This window comes from Parambassis ranga, chromosome 21 (genome assembly GCF_900634625.1).
Source record: "Parambassis ranga chromosome 21, fParRan2.1, whole genome shotgun sequence".
NCBI classification, from domain to species: domain Eukaryota; kingdom Metazoa; phylum Chordata; class Actinopteri; family Ambassidae; genus Parambassis; species Parambassis ranga.
This window is the reverse complement of record NC_041041.1, coordinates 20,906,928-20,928,000: the sequence shown is the minus strand read 5'-3', so window position 1 is coordinate 20,928,000 and position 21,073 is coordinate 20,906,928. Positions and strand designations below refer to the sequence as shown.

Below are 21,073 nucleotides of genomic sequence, written 5' to 3'. Positions count from 1 at the left end.
CTCCCCAGGTGCTCCGGTGTGGCAGTGACTGCAAGGTGGAGCCGGGGTGGGGCAGACGCACCTGTCATGAATCACCTCTTCAGCGCCGCTTCTTAAGGGCCTCACTCCTCTGCACCAGTCACCTGTTCTTCAGCTAACCACGCGTCGTAAGAACCGTTTCCGTTCTCCTCTCCTGAGTATTTTCCCTGGCTGTTTTTTGACCTTGCCTTCTTTTTCCTCCCAGCCACCCTCCCGGCGTCCTCTGCAGTCCTGCCGTGCCGAGTGCCTGTCCAGTTGGCCTTCTCCCACCTTAAGTGGATGTTTTTAGTTAAAACTTGGTTTTGAATAAAGAATCTGCTCGTGAACCTGCATGTGGATCTCCTACCTGAAAACTCACACAACAGTAAGGGGCTGGTCCTAAAAGCGATCACCATAGACCTCCATGTTAAAATGTGATGATCTGTGATGTCACAGAAGCTTCGTCCATAGTATTACACTGTCAATGCTCTCGGCAAACTGCTCAAACTTAGCTCGCTTTTGCAAGGTTGAAGCTGCTTCTCTTTGATAGGTGGTGCTCCGCTTGCACAGCTACAGATAGTGTCACTGCTTGAGCTTATAATGCGGGTCTGGTGGAGAACTGTCTCCCTGACTGCATAGTAATGTATTTGAACAAGCAGAAGGTTTCAACACTGCAGCAAGCTGCAGCATTTGTTCATACACACAAGTGACCTCCCTGCTTTTAATGTTAGTGGAAACAGACAGGTGGCGCTGGCCAGCGTGTCCCTGTCAGGTTCTATGGTGTGTTTTTATTGCCATAGACCCTGTCATGTTGTTGAAGGGTGTTTTGGTTCTGAAGCACCAGCAGCAGCAGGAGACTGTGAGGTCATACAACACATGACTCCAAAGGAACAGATGTTTCAAAGCCTTCATCTCTACAGGGTTTGTTGGACGAGCTAGAGATCTGCGCCCTGTAAAAATATTGCACCATGCTGGTGCTCGCAATCGTTTTTTTTTTTTTTTCCGGCGTCTTTCCTGTGGAGGCTAGGCTTCTGTATATGAGGCTATAAAGTGCTGGGGTCTGTGGATTAGCAATGAGCTTTGTGCCTGGTCCTCCCCACCGCATCCATGTCAGGTCGACACTGGCTGTATGTTCCTCCTTTTTTATTGACAAAGCATCAATTAAAATGTAATCCTTATCAAAACCAGAAGTCTTGGTCCAAACCCAACTAAAGGGAGGAGAATTGTAAGTGAGCCAAAGACCAAGGGTGGTGTGAGTGCTCAGGGACTTGAGATTGCTCTTACTGGTTTGTGTCAGTAACCAAGCTTAGAATAGAGGTGGAGATGCAGTCCTGTGGGCAGGGCTAGCTGTCTCCATTTTTATTGTTTGTTTGTTTTGTATGGTAGGCTAAGTAATGGAATCTCTTTATACTTTTTTTGCACTCTTATGTTCTGCTAATTGTTTACTTCTGTAATGACTAAATTTTCACTCCAGCATCAATACTATGACCTTTTTTAATTGCATAATGCATATTTAAAAGGTGTTAAGTGAATTCAGGTTTGAAAAAAATGCCACATATCAAATAGGGTGGCAATAGACCAATAGTGGCAGACATTAAAAAAAAGTAATTCAAAATGCACACCATGAACTGATACTGCCTCAGTGGTTTACTCAGCAACAGTTTGTTCTAAGCTGCTCTTCTTGTGTTTCATTAGTTCAGATTTATATTTTTACTGCCTGTAGCAGGAAGCATAAGGTTGCCAAATTATTATTGTTGCACACACACACACACTTAACCTCTCAACCTCTGCACTTTTGCTGCATCTGCAGCATCTTCTATGGCAATTCTGTCTGTAACCACATGGTGGCGCCCAAGCCACACTGATCACTATTAGGTCTTTGCTCAACGCAGAAATATTACCTTTGTACAACTATCTACACAACCTTTTTGCTGTGTTTGGATTGTGTGGTCAGTAGCGCTGCGTCACCCACAATAATAAGGTGTGTTTTATCGCCAACACTTCTGTGCGCAAAGTTGCGTTTGCAAGCTGGAAGTAAATGAAAGAAAGTTCTGAGTACGTTCTCTCACAAAGGGAATCGCTGCTTGTGTTTCCTCTACTGCGTCTATCCAAATCTCTAATCCTCCATATTAGCTAATGTGCCATACGTGTAAGATTGAGCGCCTAAAAAGGGTTAAAACACGTGGACGTGTTGCGGAACAAAACCAGATAACAGTGACATCAAGCCTCATACTTGTCTCCCAGATGGAGAGAGTAAGACTTCAAAAGGTAGATCTTTAAAGGTCTGACTCCGTGAGCCGGATGCGCACCGACCTTGGAGTCTCCAGACGCGCAGCGGAGGATTTTGCGCACTGAAGTCAAGTATAGCAGAAGAGCGGACACAGCGAGCGGGCTGCTGTCTGACTGCCTGACTGACTACAGCGCTGCCACTGGGATAGTGCAGGCTGTATTTTACCGCGCACAACTTTAATAATAACATTGCTGCGGATTGAAGAAGGGAAAATACAGTCTGCAGATCATTATTCCGTCTGTCTGGATTGGAAACTTAGAGGAGTGTTTCAACTGCCGCATGTAGACGTTTCGTCTTGTTGGTAGAGCAATCCCAGAGTCCCAGCAGCTCAGAGGAAATTCCCCCAACACCCACAGAGAGACCGGAGGTGCTCCGTGAGGATTTTAGGACTCCGTGCGTAAACGTGGATTGAACAAGGATGATTCCAGCCGCCAACTAAGTGAAATATAACCTTTCAGAAACGGTGAGAAAAAAGTTCATTATGTTTCAAATGCTTTCTAATTCCATACAATTTAAAAGGGGGGCTTTTTTTCTTTGTTTTAAACATGGTCCACTTTATCCTCGCAGGTGATCACAGCGATGCTACAGCGGCATGCGCGTCTCCGCCTCTCCAAATCTTCCAGAGAGGATTTAATCGCTGCTCATCTTGAATAAGTCGAGAAGTCATTGAAGATGAGTGCTCTGCAAACACTCGCGTTCCTTTTCCTCCTGCACCAGGTGAGAATACGCAGTGTTTTCATCACAAGAAACCATATTCTCTCACTTGACATATATTGATTTTTGTGCTTACATGTGTTTGCTGAGGTGTCTTTAATTGTAGATTTGTCATTCATCTGGTAATAATTGACAGGGGTTGTGTTTTGTTTGTAACTTGCAGACGCAAAAAAAAAACTTTAAAAATAATTTCAATGAAGCTGACGTTCATCTCTCTTTAAAAAATTCTACTATAGTGCTTCAATTCTTATCTTTATTAAAAAATAATTTCAGAAACAAAAGAGAAAAAAAACCTATATTTTTATCCAGCTTATTGTATTTTCTCTTCCAGGACATAATCCAGTCACCTTAAACTATTTACACTTATTATTTTTATTTTCACATTGTGACTTTGTAGTAAATTTATTCAGGTGTGCAAAAAATACCACGAGACAAAATTTCATATTTCAACTAAATAATTGAGTTATAATGAAAGATAAAATAATCAATTTTTACTTCATTTAAACTACTACTTACACAATTTAATTAACAGTTTATACGGTTTCCATTGTAATGTGCTATATATAATCCATATTAGTATCTTGCATCCTTTCCTAATGCTTAAACCAACAACACAAGCTTCATTCCTTCACATCATCATGTTGGCGGCCATCAACATTTATTTTGCTTCAAGGTTCGACCTTTAGTGTTGAACCCCGATAACTGAAGTTAAAAAGGATTTCTCTTTAAATGTTTAGATGTTCTTGCTGTTCCTGGATATCTTCCACAACAATGACATAAACAGGAATTTATTTCGTGTTTACCAGAGACTTAAGCTTCTGGACATAATCTTCTTCTAGTCTAATTCTTGTTTTCATTCACTCTTAAGAGAGATGATGCACTTTAGAAGAACATAAATATCTTTTCCTCACTTTGTTTTTGATGTGCACGGTAGAGGCTTTTATCATGCTCGTCCCTTGCCATGATCAGACCTGAAGAGGGGAAAAAAATGCTATGTGATTGAAGAAGTTTGCTATCCTCAAACAGGGCTTCTTTAAAGATAGCCTTGAACTGTGCAGCGGCAAAGTGCTGTCTGCTCTGGCTGCTCATGTAATCAGCCTGTTGGGAGCTAAACCTCCAGAGAGAGAGAGAGAGAGAGAGAGACTGCCTCCCTAGAGAGACTCTCTTTTCATATGCCTCAGTGGCTTCCCTCCCAGCAGACCCACCACTGTCTGACTGGGGACATATTGGCCCCTTACCAATATAACTCCACCATCATAAAATTAGCGTGACACTATGAAATAAAGTTTAGCAGTGACCAAAAACAGCTTGGATGCAGATTTTATGGTGTGAAGTGTTATGCAGAGGGTGATGTTGGTCAAATCATCTAAATCATAAGGGGAAAAAAATCATGTCTCACTCACAAGAGAAAAACAATGTGAACATGAATCAAGTGCTGAAAATGTAACCCCCATGCCTCAGCATCTGTGCCATATACCCCCAGGGACAAATAAGAGGGTCAAAGTCATCCTGGGAAAACCCATTCTTCCTCCTGACATCTGCTGCAGTTATCCTCTGTGCAATGACAGCAGAACAATGTAGATGAAGATGAAACATATTTGCACTCTTGTCCTGCCTCTGTATTCCACAGATTACAAAAAAAAAAACCTCCTGCCTGGGATTAAGTGTAAGAAGACGTTGACAAAGTCTATTACGCCTTTTGTATCTTATAGCCGGGGTGAGAGCTCTTTGGTTAATATTGTGTCAGAGCTCCTTATGTGGCCATTGCCAAGAGGATGAAGCGTGCAGCGTTTGAAAAACCACCTTCTCAGCAAGGGGTGGTGGTAGGGGGGAAGAGGAAGAGGAAGAAGAGGAGGAGGAGGAAGGGAGGAAGGAGGAGGAGGTGGATTGGGATGTGTGAGACCGAGTCCGAATCTTGATAGAAGGGTGTGACGCGCCGTAGAGACAAAGCTTTAGCAGGTTGCAAGTAGTTTAAGATGCTCTTGGAGTTCAGTCCCGGCAACTTTGACGCGCAGTGATTTAAGGGATTACAAGTCATTTCTCAAGGGGGACTTAGCATTAATTTTTTTCATTTTTTTATTTCTGGCATCATTTATCTCTTTAAACTAAAGTTAAAATGTAAGGGGGTTAAAAAAAACAGCTGTCTCTGCAGTACTAGTAGTAGTACTAACAGCCAGGGGATGCTTTATTCAAAGTCCAGAAAGGGCTCTGGCAAGGACAACAGTTTTATCCCTGTCTTCATAACAAAAAAAACACACATTCTACATAAATTCCCCTCTCTCTAAGGGCTCTTTAACCCCTTTCCTCCTCCTCCTCTCTACCCTACGCTCAATTAGGTTCCCTTTTATTATTTATTTATTGTATGTTTTAAAAGGCAACTAACACACGGGGAAGTGTAATAAAATGTACAGTGGTGAGGTTGGGGTGGAAGGATGGGGGGGGGGATTAGGAGCAGCTCTTTAATCTCACGCTTCTGATAATACTGCATGGGCTGATTGATTAGTTTTTCAGGAAGCTTATGTCAGAAAAACCTAATCCGTCTTTGGATTGTGCCAGCCTTGTAAGGTTTTTTCCGCGCTGCCACTTTATCATGGCGGCGAATTACAGAGCTGCTGGGCTGTGATAAGGTCCTCGTCTCTTTTACAGACCCCCGCCGCCCAACCCCTCTCCACACACCACCCCTCCTTTCCCTCTGGACAATAAAAAAAAAAATGTGTTTATATTCTTCTTCACATCCCTGCTCTGCCTGGTCTTCACATCAACCTCTCCCAGGATTTGACTTGTAAGAAAGAAAGAAAGAAAAAAAAACTTAAGTCTTCAAAAAGCCACCAGAGAAATTGGGTGGAAAAATGGCGAAAATGGCAGGCAGGACGGGCGGGTGGCAAGAAGGCGGGTATAGGCAGGTGGACCAGTCCAAAAAAAAAAAAAAAATGTCTGTAGAAGTGATTAAACGTGCATTGACAGTGTGAAGGAGCGCTGTGTTGCACGCGTTGCGTTGCCTTCCAGGAATCATTTTTAGGAGCTTACACGGTGCCTGATGTGTATCTGTGTTCATATTGGGGTCACAATCTTTCTAGCCAGAAGGCTTGACTAAGATAATCCCTCATAAACAATACTGTCTGTGGCATTTGCAGTCCTCCGCCTGTGTGTTGTCTCAGACCTCTGAAGGAGGGGTTGAAATCCCTCAAATGCTAGCCCGGCGGCCGCTACAGGTGGACTTGTATCGAGCCTGTTCCTTTTTTTTTCTTCCTTTTCTAATCATCAATCATAATGGCAATAAATCCATGATGAAGGTCTTGAAATGATGAGAAAGAAGCCGTTACATGATTGATGGCTGTGACACATGTGACCTTTTTTGTATTGCTGTTGACAATAACCCTAATCTGACCACTGGATGGACTATGAAGGACTTAAACTATTATGAGCCCCTCTTCATAGAGATGGAAGTGCTCGCCGCTCTGAGGGAAACATTATGTTTTATATGATTTTCTGATTTTGGTCCACAGCTATGAATTTTTATGTGCAAAGCCCCTGAGGCGGTGTTGGTTTTAACATGTGGAGGCCCCTGCTACCTTATAGCATTGTCATTACCGCTGTGCAGCGCCTACTGATGCCTTATAGCTGTGCATTAGCAACAAAACGAAAAAGTGTCCAAATGAGGAGGAGGGGGGTTCAAATATTTACATTGAGCAGTGCTGCTGAATTAATCAAAGTGGTGAACTTTCTTTCATATTTCTCACTCTGACATACAAAGTTCTTAATTACCACCTGGTTGGGTCTTGGAGCAGGCAATCATGCTACATGTCAGAGCTCGGGAAAATGATTGACCTCTTTAATTAAAAGCGCCTGTAAAAGGCAAAGTGTGACAGCTTTAGAATAAGTACAATAAATCTCCTTTCTGATTATTCTCACTTTTGCATTTCCTCCCCAGCTTCAGAGGCTTTGAGGCCTTTCTTTTTGTCTTGTTGTTTTTTTTTTCTTCAGCTTGTCATTTTCAGCCCTAACAAAGCACTGTCAGCTCCCCTCTGTCTTTGTATATTTCTTTGTAAAGTACCTGTCTTCAGAGGAACTCAGAGGAAAAAAACGGGAAGCAAACGTCTTCTCCGACTCTTGTTTCTTCTTCAAAGGGGAGCTGTTGCTGTGAAATCAGCCACCGCAGTATATCTGCTCGGAGAACAGAAACATTTACGTTCTGTCAAATTTGGTGGACGTGCCGTTTTGAAGGAAAAAAAAAAAACAGTTTGGAATGAAAACGCTCCTATCATTTGCAGCAAGGATTTGAAGAGAAGGGAAGACAAAATTGAAGTTGTCACACACGGAGAGAAAAGCTCAGTGAGAGAAACATTTAGATTACGTCTTCTTGAGATGAAAGGAGCGAAAACTACACTGTTAATAAAAATTAAAAAAAAAGTTTTTAAGGGGAAGAAAATGCTAACTGTTTTTGCTAGAATAACTTAAAAATAAAAGAAAAATGTTACATAATGACATGTAATTTACATTCAAGGTGTACATTTTTGAATGAAATTAAAACAAAAAAGTCATTTAATTAATTAGACATAAAGTCATATATATATATTGTTGTTTGTTTGGTATTTTGCTGTCAAAGTACAAAAAGACCCAGAGTTAGTTTAACAGCAGCAGTAGCTTTGTTTTGATTGCGTTTTGATTGTTGTAAATTTTACAATGTAAAACTTTTTATATTTTTTTACATTTGATCATCCTGATAATCATAGATGCATGTTTTTTTGTATTTGTTTAGTTTATTATTATTATTATGTTTTTTTACACTGTAGAAGCAGAATCTTGAAGTATTAATTTGACAATAATGCATCACGCCTCTTCAAGAATTAACGAGGGCGTTTTACAAGCATGTTTTTACATTGTCGTACAAAGTAGAAGGTGTTAAAAAGTGGTCAGGAGAATGCTAATTACACTGAGTCCAATGTGCTTTTGTGGTATTATATCCTGGTGAATCCCTGCTATCAGACATATGGAGGTGTGAGGCAGGTGTCAGGAGCCGGCACAGGAGTTAGCGCTTTGACCATGTAAGGGGATTATGAAAGTGATGATGCGTTGAAAGGTAACGCCTGCCTAAAAGTGAAGTGTTTAGGGCTTTGCTGCTGTCATATGTGGCAGGTGCTGAGATAACACAGAGTATCCAGATTACCTGGAGGCTCACTACAGGGGAGGATCACTCTCTCTCTCTCTCTCTCTCTCATATATCTCTCTTGGTGGGATCTTTGTGTTAACACTTTGTAAACACCTTGACATCATCGCTGCATTTTTAACTTCCCACACCCAGCCATGCTCAGTAACATCCTATTTACACCCCCGGGGCCACCTGCAGGTAATTTTACAATCTGACAGGAAGCATTTGAAACTTATTAATACAGCTGATATTTTGATATATTTTTATGCAAGAAGACGATTTGTCAACGTCTAAAATAAAACAGGAAGTAGAAATATAAGGCAAGAAAAACAAAGCACCCTTTATGTTATGCAGTACATAGTGTTTACTATTCTGTAGTGCTGTCTGGACGTGTAGTGAGAATCATTAAGCCCACTAGAGTACGCTCAGTGTATCCCATAATGCATCACGTCAGATGGTCACTGTATTATCAACATGCGCCAACAGCAATGACGAACAATCAACAATGACACATTTAACAAGTAGTGTCAGAAAGTTTTGTTGGCCAATGAGTTCACTACACAACAACAACAAACCCCATAGAGCAGCATAACACCAGCACTAAACAGGAAATGTAACTACGACAACAAATCATTAGCAAGGATAACAACTACCAGGGACAACAGGACAAACGTTAGAGACAGCTTTATTTTATTTTTTTATTACCACAGGTATGAAATACAAATTCAATTTAGTGCTTCTTTTAAGCACATTATGAGGAACTACTTGATACAAGAAGAGCTGGAATCTTACATGTTTGCTTCTCGGTGCTGTCAGCTGGTGTTTGTTTACTCGTGGAATGCATTTTTGAGCCCTGATTAGGCTCTGCATTATGTCACTAATGGTCTGTGATTTCTGTAGTCAACAGATACAGGCAGACATCGCATAAAAAAAGCAGGCATCTAAAGCAGATCTGATAGGAGACTGACTCTCATTAGAATTCAAGAATCCAGAAGTATGTCAGCGAGGTCGGAGCCAAGTGCGCTATAATTTCCTGTAATTTGTTCAGTTTATTGGGGAACACTGAAGCACATTTCCACAGTTCTGCGTTGGCAGCTTCCACGGGAGAGGCGATTGTGTGTTATTTGTGCAGCTCACTGTATTGTAGTGAATTACATTTTAATGATACAGTGCAAAGATTGGCACAAACACCAGAAATGCCAAAAAAAGGGGTCTGAGCAGCAAGGCTTGCCAGTCAGCCACACGGACACTACAAACATGACTAATGGATCACATCCTATGATTTATACTAGCTACGGGAGGGTTACTTGCTGTAATTTATGCTAATCAGAAGCTCTGCGAGCAGCCTGGAGTGATTTCATGAGCAGACAAATTATATTTTGTCACATGTGTACACAAATAGACCGTTAATGTACATTTAGGTTCAATTAGAGACCATATAATATTCAATAACAGCATATTTATTATGCTGTCTTTACGCAGCAGGAGCAAACCTCAAGTAGTCTGCATATTGATAATTTGATGGAGAGGAGCGTGGGCAGATGTTAAAGATGGTCTACTCTTCCTCCTTATGACAAAGGTCAGAGGTCAATGACTGTTATAGATTTCGTGTAGAACCCAAAGTAAGTAACATTAAGCAGTTTAAAAAAAGCTAAGACAGAAGGAAGAGCAAAGAAAACTGCAAAGTTCACATTACAAGCCACATTGTACAGTGATGAGATTCACCTGCTTATATTTAATTAATACCATTAAAAACCCATCATGTTTAGAAGACCATGATGACAAGGCAAAAAGCATGAGACAGATATAGATTTATATCTATGTATGACTTGGACAGGAAGTACAACCAGCTGATGTCTACATCGAGTGAATGGGGTCTTACTTCAAAACATATAAAGTTCATGCAGTAATTTGACCAATTATAATAATCGATATAGTTTTAGATTTAGATTCTAGCTTCTACACCAGAGCATAGCACCGCTTTGTGACTTTTAGTGACATCATGCACCCTCACTGTGCACTGCAGCCAGTTTTTCAAAACAGTGGCATTAATAGGAAGTAAAGGGATGGCTTTCCTTAAAAAAATTAAATAGCTCTGGTCAACACATAGAGGATACATATTTAAAAAAAGGGGGGGGGGACTATTTTAACAAAGAATTATGAATTATGAAATATAATGAAACAAAAAAGGATTATACCACACCACAAAAGAAGTTTCACAATAAAACAAAGCCTTAAAAACTAAAAGGTACATGACAATTATAGCATAAGTACAAAATGGATATAATGAATGTAGACTCATTATCATTATGTCATCATGTGTCATCTGACAGGTAATAACTTACAATTTGAAAATAAATAACAATAAACATTTTGTTATCCAATTAATATATTAATGTATCTATATATGTCTGCATTAAACATTGCACACCTAATAAATACATTATTTTTTGGTGTAAAAAAATATGACTAATACTAATCTGTACAGTCATATGCTTCATACTTATTTCTTCATTTTTAAAGTTTAGCTGTCAGCTCATCAGTGCATATTTAATGTGAAGACTTATTAAAGCATTTTTTTCATCCATCCACCTTTAGCATGATGTGTGATGCATGTGTTTTGAGCCAGTCTGTTAACAGCGGGAGGCAGTAGGGGAAGGGGGCTCGTCACCACCTCCTCTTTTCTCTCTCACCATCAACACAACATGTTTAGACAGGCAGAAGCTGACTTGGTGTAAAAAAGTGTATTAATGAGACAGTTAGTAAGATATAGCCCTAATAAATGTTGTGTCGATTACAAGTTAAGCTACGGATTTAAAATCTTAAGCAGGAGTGCTACTATTACTTAGAGGCTGTCTCATTCTCTGAGAGGTCAGGCGGTAATGGCCTGAAGGATTATACTGGAGGACAGCAGATATGCTACATGCACACGCACACACTTAAGTGTAACCTCCTGTGATTGGTTAGGTGCCCCCGGTGTGGATTTGCAGTTGCGATCCACCACAGTGCTGAAGCACCTGCCATGTGTTTTCCCCCGGACGGCCTCTGATTAAAAGTGATGGCTGCGGAGCGTGCGGCTGTTCCAGCGATCAGAGCGCCCAATCTATTTTCCAGCAAGAAATGTAGACTCTGTCTCTCTCTCTCTTTCTCTCTCTCGCTATGGGCTTCCTAAGAGCCCCCAGGGTCCTCCTCTCTCCTCGAAAAAACCGGCTCTGGGTGTGAATCATTACAAATGATATGCCCGCAGTAAACATCGGGTGGAAGGATGGCTAAGGCAGGGCTTGAGAATAGGTGTTAGGAGTGTGCAGAGCCACTTCTGTCAGACGATTCAAAGCAAGAGGGCTGTCCAGCACTGCAGCAATCTGATGCATCATAATGACAATTATGACAGGTGTTGTGTTGCAATGGCGTCTGGGAAAAGTATCAGGAAAGGCAAAAAGGGAGGGAGGGAGGGAGGAGTTGGGGTGTCCAGATTTTTTACTACGTAGAAACGCATCAAGTTAATGAAGCTTCAGACACAGAAAATTAGCAGAGAAATGAATTGCACCACCAAAGTGAGGTCAATTTGCACAGATAAATCCATGAAGAACAGTGGAGTGCATCATTGGAACTGCTCTGCTTTGCACTGATGAGCAGGTTAATTGCCCATTTTGTTTTTATTGTGAGAAAGATGCCTGAAACCAATTTTCCCCAGACGCATATCCCAGCCTTATGTGCTGGAAAACAGAAAAAAAAAACAACTGTGGAAAAAAAATCAAAACGGATTATTTTACCTCGCAGGAAACGAAGATGATGGCTCTTCATCATCATCATTTCTAAGAAAAAAAATGAAAAGCTCAGATTTGAGTGGTAGTGGTGGTGGAGGAGGCAGAGATTTTCATGGCCGCCATCAAAACAACACTGTATAGCCCTGCCCTGCAGGCCCCCAAAAGAACCCATCACGGCCGAGCACACTCGTCACCCGGCTTCTCACTCCAAATGCATTTTAACGGCATCTCTTCAGATGATCCAGAAGCCAGATGTCACTGGCTTCTTAATAACTTTCTAGAGGCTAGTTCTGGTCACTATGGCAATTACCTTTATGTCAGGCCTCTAAAAGATATGTCTACCCACGGGACAAGCAGGCAGCCAGCTCCATAATGCTCATTACAGATGAATGTCGAGGCTGATTCATCCTGACTCGCTGTGCGGCTCCCTGCCACTGTCAGTATTTAAGTTTCACCCATACACCTCTGGCTCGTATTGATTGGCACAATGTTAAATCAAATAGCCTTTTATCACTGAACTGTACAAGTGACATGTTTTATTAATCTCTTATTGCCTTAGAAAGGTCCTAGAGGTGAAGAAATGGCAGCGAAAAAAACAAGATTTAAAGGTGCAATGCAAGTTTTAATATGCTCTTTAAAGCAATTTTATGGCACATTTTCTTTTAACTTAAGGCAGCCCTATATTCTGCTGTATAAGTGCAGTTTTTTTTCTCAGCCAAGGATGCACTTTTGAGATCTACCTCAATAATTGCTAAGATAAAAGGCTAGAGACGCTTTGGTAATTTAAGACTTGAAAGCAAAAACAACATGTGTTTACTTGCTCTAATGGTAAAAGGAAGAGTCTTAAAGGACGTAGATGAGGCTGAAGATTGTCTGCCTTTACAGCAACATGAACAAATGATGTGAATTTATTACACTCTGATGTACTGCACTTGTTTTAGGTGTAATTTTGACTTGGATTGTTTTCTAGAAACTATATTTTTTGCATTTCTATGCTACAATTTGTTGGTATTTATTATGTAAGGATACTGATAAACTGAGCAGAATGAGTTATGGGTCTAAGCAACATGGCTGCCTTCAGTAGGGAAACTGCAAAAAAAGTAAGACCACGTTCAGACTGAGGGAAAGTTGATACGCACACATGCGTCAGTACTCAATCTGGCGTCTTTGTACTGTCCCGGAAGTATGACGTCACTTGCCAGATTTGCTAGCTGCATCTGCGTTCAGACCACAGCCAGATTTGCATTGTTAAGATTGAGGGGGAAAACCTCCAACCAGATTACACATGTCTGAACAGGCTCTAAAATATCCATCCATCCATCACCTAAACCCGCTTTGTCCTGTAGTGCAGGGTCTCAGGGGGCTGGAGCCTATCCCAGCTATCTACAGGTGAGAGGCGGGGTACACCCTGGGCAGGTCGGGTTCTAAAATAATCTGCTTAAACTAAAGGCACACTCCACAGTGGTGACAAAATTAGCAGTGGTCCAAGAACACTGACTGACACTGCTGCTGGATTCCAGTTGTTTCTGTAAATTGCAGCGCTCCATTTGCTTCTTCTATCTTTAGATTTCAGCAGTCTGTAAAACCCGCTCTGATTTCTTGTTAAATCTTAAGTCGCACATCAACTCTTCATAGTCAGATATGTTTTTTGATTCTTTTTTTCACACCACTCAGTAGATTGCATCTGAATTAAATTGATGTTTTAAATAAGTGGTAATCAGAACAAAAATGGTGATTTATTGAATGTTGCTGCTACAAACCATGCTACCTATTTGGTTTAGTTGCTAGATCCCTGTTAGCACAGTTAGCATTGCTGAATGTGTAATGTACATCAACACATTATATTACCAGGATAATGTACAATACAAGCACCCACTCTGTGTCTCCTACCCAAAAGCCTACGCAGTAAATAGCATAATATTGTATTGTTGGTGGGACTTGTTGCCATGGTGTCCAAAAATGGTGACAACACGATAAAGATTGTTTAATTCTATGAAAATGTGTGTTTTAAGCAGGGATGCTGGGAAGTTAGTCAGAGATGGGAGTGCTAAGATTTGCCAGATTTGCATTGTGCTAAGAGGCAGACCAATATAACGACAGACATCATGGTAAATTAAATCAACCATCTAATGGATAATAATGCTTTATAGACTGTTTTAAGGACCTGCCAATGCTGGGGCACACAAAATGGCGCAAACCCAGACTGCTGGGTAAAAGTCTGCAGCGTTACACAACCACCACCATCCCCAGTCAAACTTTTTCTGCTTTATCATTCCATGATCAAGTGACGCGTCAGGTGATGCCGCAACTTGCGATTTTGGCTAGAAACTGAGTGAAATAACACACTAAGTGCTTAAAATGTCAGTTATATGTGAAATAAAACATGGATAGTTGAAAATATGTAGTTACTGCATACCATATGTCATTAGAAGTTGTTCATACACCATGGCTCGACACCACAATGGTAGATACTGTATTATTAACTATAGTGTGTATGAGCGAAATTGGCAAGAGAAATAAGTGTTTATACCAGAAACATGAATCCTAAGGAGCCTCAGCATGTAGTGCACCCACCTTCATGTTTATCACTACATATCCACTTTCATAATGCAGATGAAACACAAATCGTTGTGGGGTATTAGTGTGACACCTCTCTACAGGAAAAGGAAGAAGCTAAAACCACACAGCAGACACACAAAGACACACACATCCGCAACGTTCAACTCTCTTTCTGCCTTGTGCTGAAACGAGCTCTGGTGTTTTCAGCTCCATAAGTCTGCAGCTATTATCATAATAATGTCTTGTTTCAAGTCGCCCTGAAATGCCTCTAGCACGGCAGCACCGATTAAGAAATCTTAATTAAGCTTTTGTAGATTCTCCTTCATCAGACCTTGCCTTCTTTTGCGCAAAAAAAAAAAAATCCTTTCGTCTGTTTTTAAGAGACAACATTTCCAAATGAACAAGGTGTGTGGTTGGTGTGTGTGTGCGCGCAGAGAGAACCAGAAAGCCTTATGTGTCAGTGCGAGCTTTTAAGTTCCCAGCGCTTCATCTCTCCTGGGGCATTTAAGTAGGAGATATCCCCCTGCTGATCCCCTTGTTGTCACAGCAATTTCCCCAGTTGCTCATCATACTTAAACTCCTCTCTCATTTCCATTATAATCATCCTATACAAAGCTCACCTGAGATTTACGCCAAAAGACAATTTAGTTTCACCTCTGACGCCTCGCAGCATGACACTCCCAACGTGTAACAGATATAACAGTGTGAGCCGCTGCCATGTTTTTAGCTTGTTCGCAGCAGTGAAGTAAATGTTCCTGTTGGGAGCCAGCAGATTTTTTTGTAAAAGTGGAATCAAATTAACAGCTGTGCTCACACGAGGCATTACACGAGTGGCGGGATCAGTTATCAGTGGGGGGAATAATGCCACTGGAATTGGTTGATTAAATGACTGTGGATGTGATGGACTGCGCAGAGGGATGTTATTGCAGTGTTGCCTCATTCATCCGTGTTTACAGGGAGCAACTGTCTTCATTAAGCGTTGTGAAGTCTGATAAATGGGCTGTATAGTGCCCACAAAGGTGGAGACTACCAGAGGCGGGCACTAGTTAGAGGGAAACTGTGACTGGGGCTCCAGGCAGGTCGGAGGCCTCAGAGGTCTGAGAAACTAGCAAATTAAACTACGGCAGTGGCAATGTCCAGTCCAGCATTATCAGGAAAATATAATGTGAGGCTGACATTTCAAATCTTGATAGAACATGTGTGCATACTTCTCTGGACATGTCATGAAGGTAGCTGAAAATACCAACTATTAAAGGAAACAGTTTTCCTGGAATTGTTGTGTTCAAGGATAGCCTTTACCTGATCTCTTTTAAGACCTAACCTTAACCAGTAGTTTTTAATGGCTAACCTTAATCAGTAATTTTAATGCCTTAATCAGTAGTTTTTAATGCCTAACAATGCAAATCGGTGGAATCTAAAGTGGCGTAAAATGACATACAAGGTGCCAAAAATACCTAGTAATAGGATAAAATGACAAGGAATTAAGCATGCTAGTCATACACCATTTGGTGCAGCTTGTACTCACTAGGAACATAAGGTCAATATTTCACTCTTTGAAAATGGGATGTGTCAGCATATTTCTCCAAAAGCATCTACACATGTTTATGGGGGACGTGGACTGGTCATGATGGTAGGCGAAAATAGTGATTACAGAAGGGAACATGTTTTCCTGTAAAATGTGATGTTATGAATGTGTTTGAATGAACTTTATTGTGTCTTATCGCATAACTTTAATCAGTTGTTTTCAATACAGTGAGTGAAAACAAAACAGTCTGTGTTGTCAAGAGGACTCAATCCCTAGAGACCTGAGTGAATGTCTGTGGCTCCAAATAAGGATGGTTGCGACTGTATTCGTCCCATGATTAGATTATGCCAGACTATACAATCATATAGTAATATATATATATATATATATATATATATATATATATATATATATATATATATATATATATATATATATATATATATATATATGTCATTGGTTATTGGTTTTAGTTTGTTAGCACACCAATTTTTCACATTTATAAAAAATGTTTTTGTCAGATTATTTATTTTACCAAATGGTTGTTGGAGAGGCCCCCTTGTGAGTTTTTGCTTAGGGCCCCAACAGACTTTAGAATCCCCACTGGCTACTACAGTCTCAGAGTTAAAGCAGCTGCACAGCTTAAGAAGGCCTTTTTTACATGTCAGATGGAAAGTATGAGGCTGTGACTAAACAAATTGTGGCAGGCAGACCTAGTTTGTTAGCTTTGTACACATGTGCCTGAGTTGGGCTTACAGCAAAATTCTAATTAGTCTGGAAGTAGTGCACAGCATTCTCAGTGAGAATTCAAACAGCCGCTGTACTTTCAACATCTGCTTCTCTCAGTGATCCCTGCAACCCGGCCTGAGGAAAGCAGGCACTACTAATTACTAATAAAAAACTAGCTAAGCTTATTGCTGCGAATTATTAGAGCTTTATCTGAAGTGGACCAGGAATCGCTCCTGAAGCGAAACGGCTTTGAGGTACAAGCAGGGATCACAGTCCATTGCTGGGTCTGGATTAGCACTTAGCGCAGTACTTATAGCGTACTTACTGGAGAAGGCAGTTTTTATTATAAGCCAAAGTTCATATGCACAGAATGAGTTGCACCTCTGATAGGGGATTTTCATTGACTTGTAATCTGAATAGCTTTGAGAGATTATCCACAATGATCACCCTATAACGTGTGTGTATCTCACCCTAAAGTTTTGTCCTCTGCGTGTACTTAAAATGATAATCCCTCTGTGTCTTATTTAGTTTTTTCATCCTGGTTGTTGGCATTGCCTGTTCACACTGTGCTGCACAGGCCTGTCATCATCCTGTTGGTAATGCTAACAGGGACTTTATCATCAACTGAAAGAGGTTCTGATGAAAACTGTAGAAATTAAGTATGTGGATTGTCATATTTATTTTAATGTTAGCTTTTTTCCATCTATTGTATTTGTAGTTTCAGAAACGGCATTATGGTGGAAAATATTAAAAAAGTTGATGTAAAAAATAAATTACTATTACTTTGCCACATCCATGCTTGTCATTGGAACAAACATGTATGTTGGTATTGGCAATCAGTCAAAATGTTGCATGTTGTTTTCTAATTTATATCATTAAAAATGCATCTAGCAAAATAATGAATCATAAGACCCATATAATTGTATGCAGTTTGAGAACATTTACAGTGACATGTTCAATAAAGTCAATAAAAAGGAAGCTCCTTCTCCTCATTCTAAGAAATCCAAGAAAACCAGCAGTAATGAGGAGATAGAGCTGTGACTCCCCAAGGCTCTGACCCAATTTAACCCCTGAACTATGGCAAGTTAACCCAAAGTTAATACCAAGCAGTCTATTTAGTCTAAGCTTAGCTTAGGTTAGCTTAGCATAAAGACTTGGAACAGTAAAAGAGCTGTCCTAGTCTATGGATGCTTTTGTTTTTTTTTGTTTTTTAGAACTAGGCTAGATGTTTAATTTGGCTATGGTCACATGACATTTTGATGGTTCACATTCATAATTACATGCATCAAACTGGCATCACACTTCAATGATAAGTCCACTGACAACAGCACACATGCACATTAAAAGCAGAAAATATCATAATTGTTGACTTCCTTGACCTCCTTAGTGTTGATGCTAAGCTAGCAGCGGTACCAGACGCAATGAAATTGCCAAAGTTTCCAAACACGCAAAAGAAAAAACAAAAAACCAATCACATTTCTGTCCCTGCATCCAGTCTGTGGGCAACGTGGATCTCAGTGCAATCAGTTTTGTGTTTGCACTATTTCAAGAAACTTCACACAGGGAACTTTTGTTGTTATAAATTACACCCTGTCAAGAAATCAAGTGGCCGCCCTGAACAGTAAAATGTCATATTTCTGAGCTCTCCTTCAGCAGCCTGATTGAAGTGCAGCTTCAGCTTGAAGGTTTTTTTATTATTATTTTACCAAACACAATGTTTCTTCCTGCTGCAGTAGATCTTTACTTGTCGCACAAGCGCTCATTTAGGCATTTTCTTCCCTTAAGTACAATCAGGAAGTTGTCCGTCAGTGCAGTGATTTGTTGTATGTAATGAGATTTTGTGCTTGAAAGTGGATCGTACAGCTGTTTGTGATTTTTTTAATTTCTCTGTCTTCCTCTGATTTCTCCAAAGGTCACATGCAGGAAAGTACACGGAGGAGACACTGAGCTCATCGAGTGGCGGGACAATGAACAGAAGATATCTCCCACAGGGGCCAGTCCACGGATCCTCAACCCCCTCCGTTTGTTTGCCAGGGGCTCCCCCGAGTTCAAGAGCAACATGAGGGAAATGGCATATTTACAGAACATGGAGGACTTTTGGGACTGGTTATCTAACCAGACAGATGTTCAGGGAGCGCAGGCCAGAACTAAACGCAGACCCATCGTCAAGACCGGCAAGTTCAAAAAGATGTTCGGTTGGGGGGACTTTCACTCTAACATCAAGACTGTTAAACTCAACCTGCTGATCACGGGAAAGATCGTGGACCACGGGAATGGCACTTTTAGCGTTTACTTCCGCCACAACTCCACTGGCCTGGGGAACGTTTCGGTCAGCCTGGTGCCTCCGTCCAAGGTGGTGGAGTTTGAGATCGCCCAGCAGTCGACGCTGGAGACCAAAGACACCAAATCATTCAACTGCCGCATTGAGTACGAGAAGACGGACCGCAACAAGAAGACTGCCCTGTGCAGCTTCGACCCGTCCAAGGTGTGCTATCAGGAGCAGACGCAGAGCCATGTCTCATGGCTGTGCTCCAAACCCTTCAAAGTCATATGCATCTATATAGCCTTTTACAGTGTAGACTATAAACTGGTGCAGAAGGTATGCCCTGACTACAACTACCACAGCGACACACCTTACTCCTCCACAGGATGACCTACCTAGCTGTTACATGTGCATAAGCCTTTTGTTTTCAATAAATGTCAAGCTCTAAACACCTTGTCCTACAGCGAAGACACACACACACACACACACACACACACACATACCAGAAGGTATCTGGCAAAACTTTTGTATATAATGCAGTTAGGTGTCCAGCGACTGGGTTTTTAAGGGGGGGTGGGGCTGATTCAAGATACAGAGGTAGCTACCATCCCTGGGTGAATGCTCCCCCATCATATGTTCTCCACCAGTATAATTAGTATCTTGTCCAGATGTTCTCTTCAAGGCTAGACCACAGGCGACGCGCGGCCCTTGTGCAAAGCTGCCAACATTACCTAACAATTACCTCACCTCGTTTACAGGACGAGAGTTAATGGTTACAATATCCCAACAGGGCATGAAATTTCCCATTCGGAACGTCACTTTTTGTTCAACTTACTGGTCATGAAACGATAGGTAGTGGAGTTACCATCCATTTGTATTCAGATTAGTTTGATCAATAGCTATTATTTTCACAAAGTTTTGACAGTCTTGAATCATTTTTTCTTCTGTTTCAACCTAAGTGAAAAAGATAAATCAATCAAAAAGAAACTGTAGAGAACAATCCGACGATAACGTTGCTGCCTCATTGTTTGCCAATCATCGTAAGGCATGTGTGTACGCTAAAGTGGTCTGAAATCCAACATCTGTGTTGTTTTTTTATAGTTTTTTTGCACTATGAGGCATGGGTCTGCTGAACACTGTGGATTAATGTGTCAGGGGGAAGTGGTAAATGGGAGGTTGGGGATGGGGGGTGGGGGTGGGGGAGCAATAATTGCAGGACAGGTGGATTTAGTGAGTCTGGCAGACAATTATCAGCACTTTGTCATGGTCCTGCCACCAGCCCTGACATTACCTGTCTTTAATAGGCTTTAATTAGCCTGAGAAATTTCATTTACCAAGAGTGGAGAAACTGAAAGAAAAAGAGGCGTGGGAGAGGGAGGGGTTGTGTGGTGGTGGGAGGGGGGGGGGGTGAAGAGAAAAAAAGGGGGGGTACAGAATCCGTCTGCAATTTTAATGAGAAGTGGGACTGAAATTTGAAATATCAGACATTTCCCAATTGTATCGGGCTGACTTTTTTGTGTGTAGAAGTGGATAACAGGCAGTCTCACAGTACACAGTGTAATGTGCTTAAATGAAAAGGGATTAAATCGTTGTTTTATTATTATTATTTATCATGACCCCCCCCCACCCCTACCCAACTCCTCTTCCTCATCAGCTGTATATTGATCCTAACCAGAGGTGAAGTGTATGATAAGGAAGTACACGCCACGATCTGTGTTTTAGTTTACAACTCCTTTGTGCAAATGCTGTGTATTATTATAACGTGTAAACGTGTTTTAATTATGGCTTCAGAGTAAATGATGTCAATTCTTATATTCATTTATTTATTATTCTTTCCCCTCCGACCTTCCAGAGAAATATATCAATAAATATACTGTTCCTTATTTTTGTTGGTGTTAGAAAAAAAAATACCAATTAAAAATATCATGTAGATAAATGTCATATATTTATAGGTTCCTTTGGTTTTCCTGCTTGCTTAATTCTTGTTTGAAGAGTTTCCCTTGTAAAAAAAATAAGAGCACATGTTTGTGTGTGTTTATAGTGTAATTATAAAAAAATTGATTTCATATATAAGGTTCAA

At 40.8% G+C, this 21,073-nt stretch overlaps 1 protein-coding gene across 1 annotated transcript; it reads left to right on the top strand.

Annotated features, from left to right (window-relative positions):
* The first annotated feature begins 2,530 nt into the window (after positions 1–2,530).
* Positions 2,531–20,145, top strand: nxph2a (neurexophilin 2a). Its single transcript, XM_028393732.1, has 3 exons — positions 2,531–2,750; positions 2,855–3,004; positions 18,643–20,145. The coding sequence occupies exons 2-3, from the start codon at positions 2,960–2,962 to the stop codon at positions 19,381–19,383; spliced, it is 786 nt and encodes a 261-aa protein (XP_028249533.1). The 5' UTR covers positions 2,531–2,750; positions 2,855–2,959; the 3' UTR covers positions 19,384–20,145.
* The last annotated feature ends 928 nt before the right edge of the window (positions 20,146–21,073 follow it).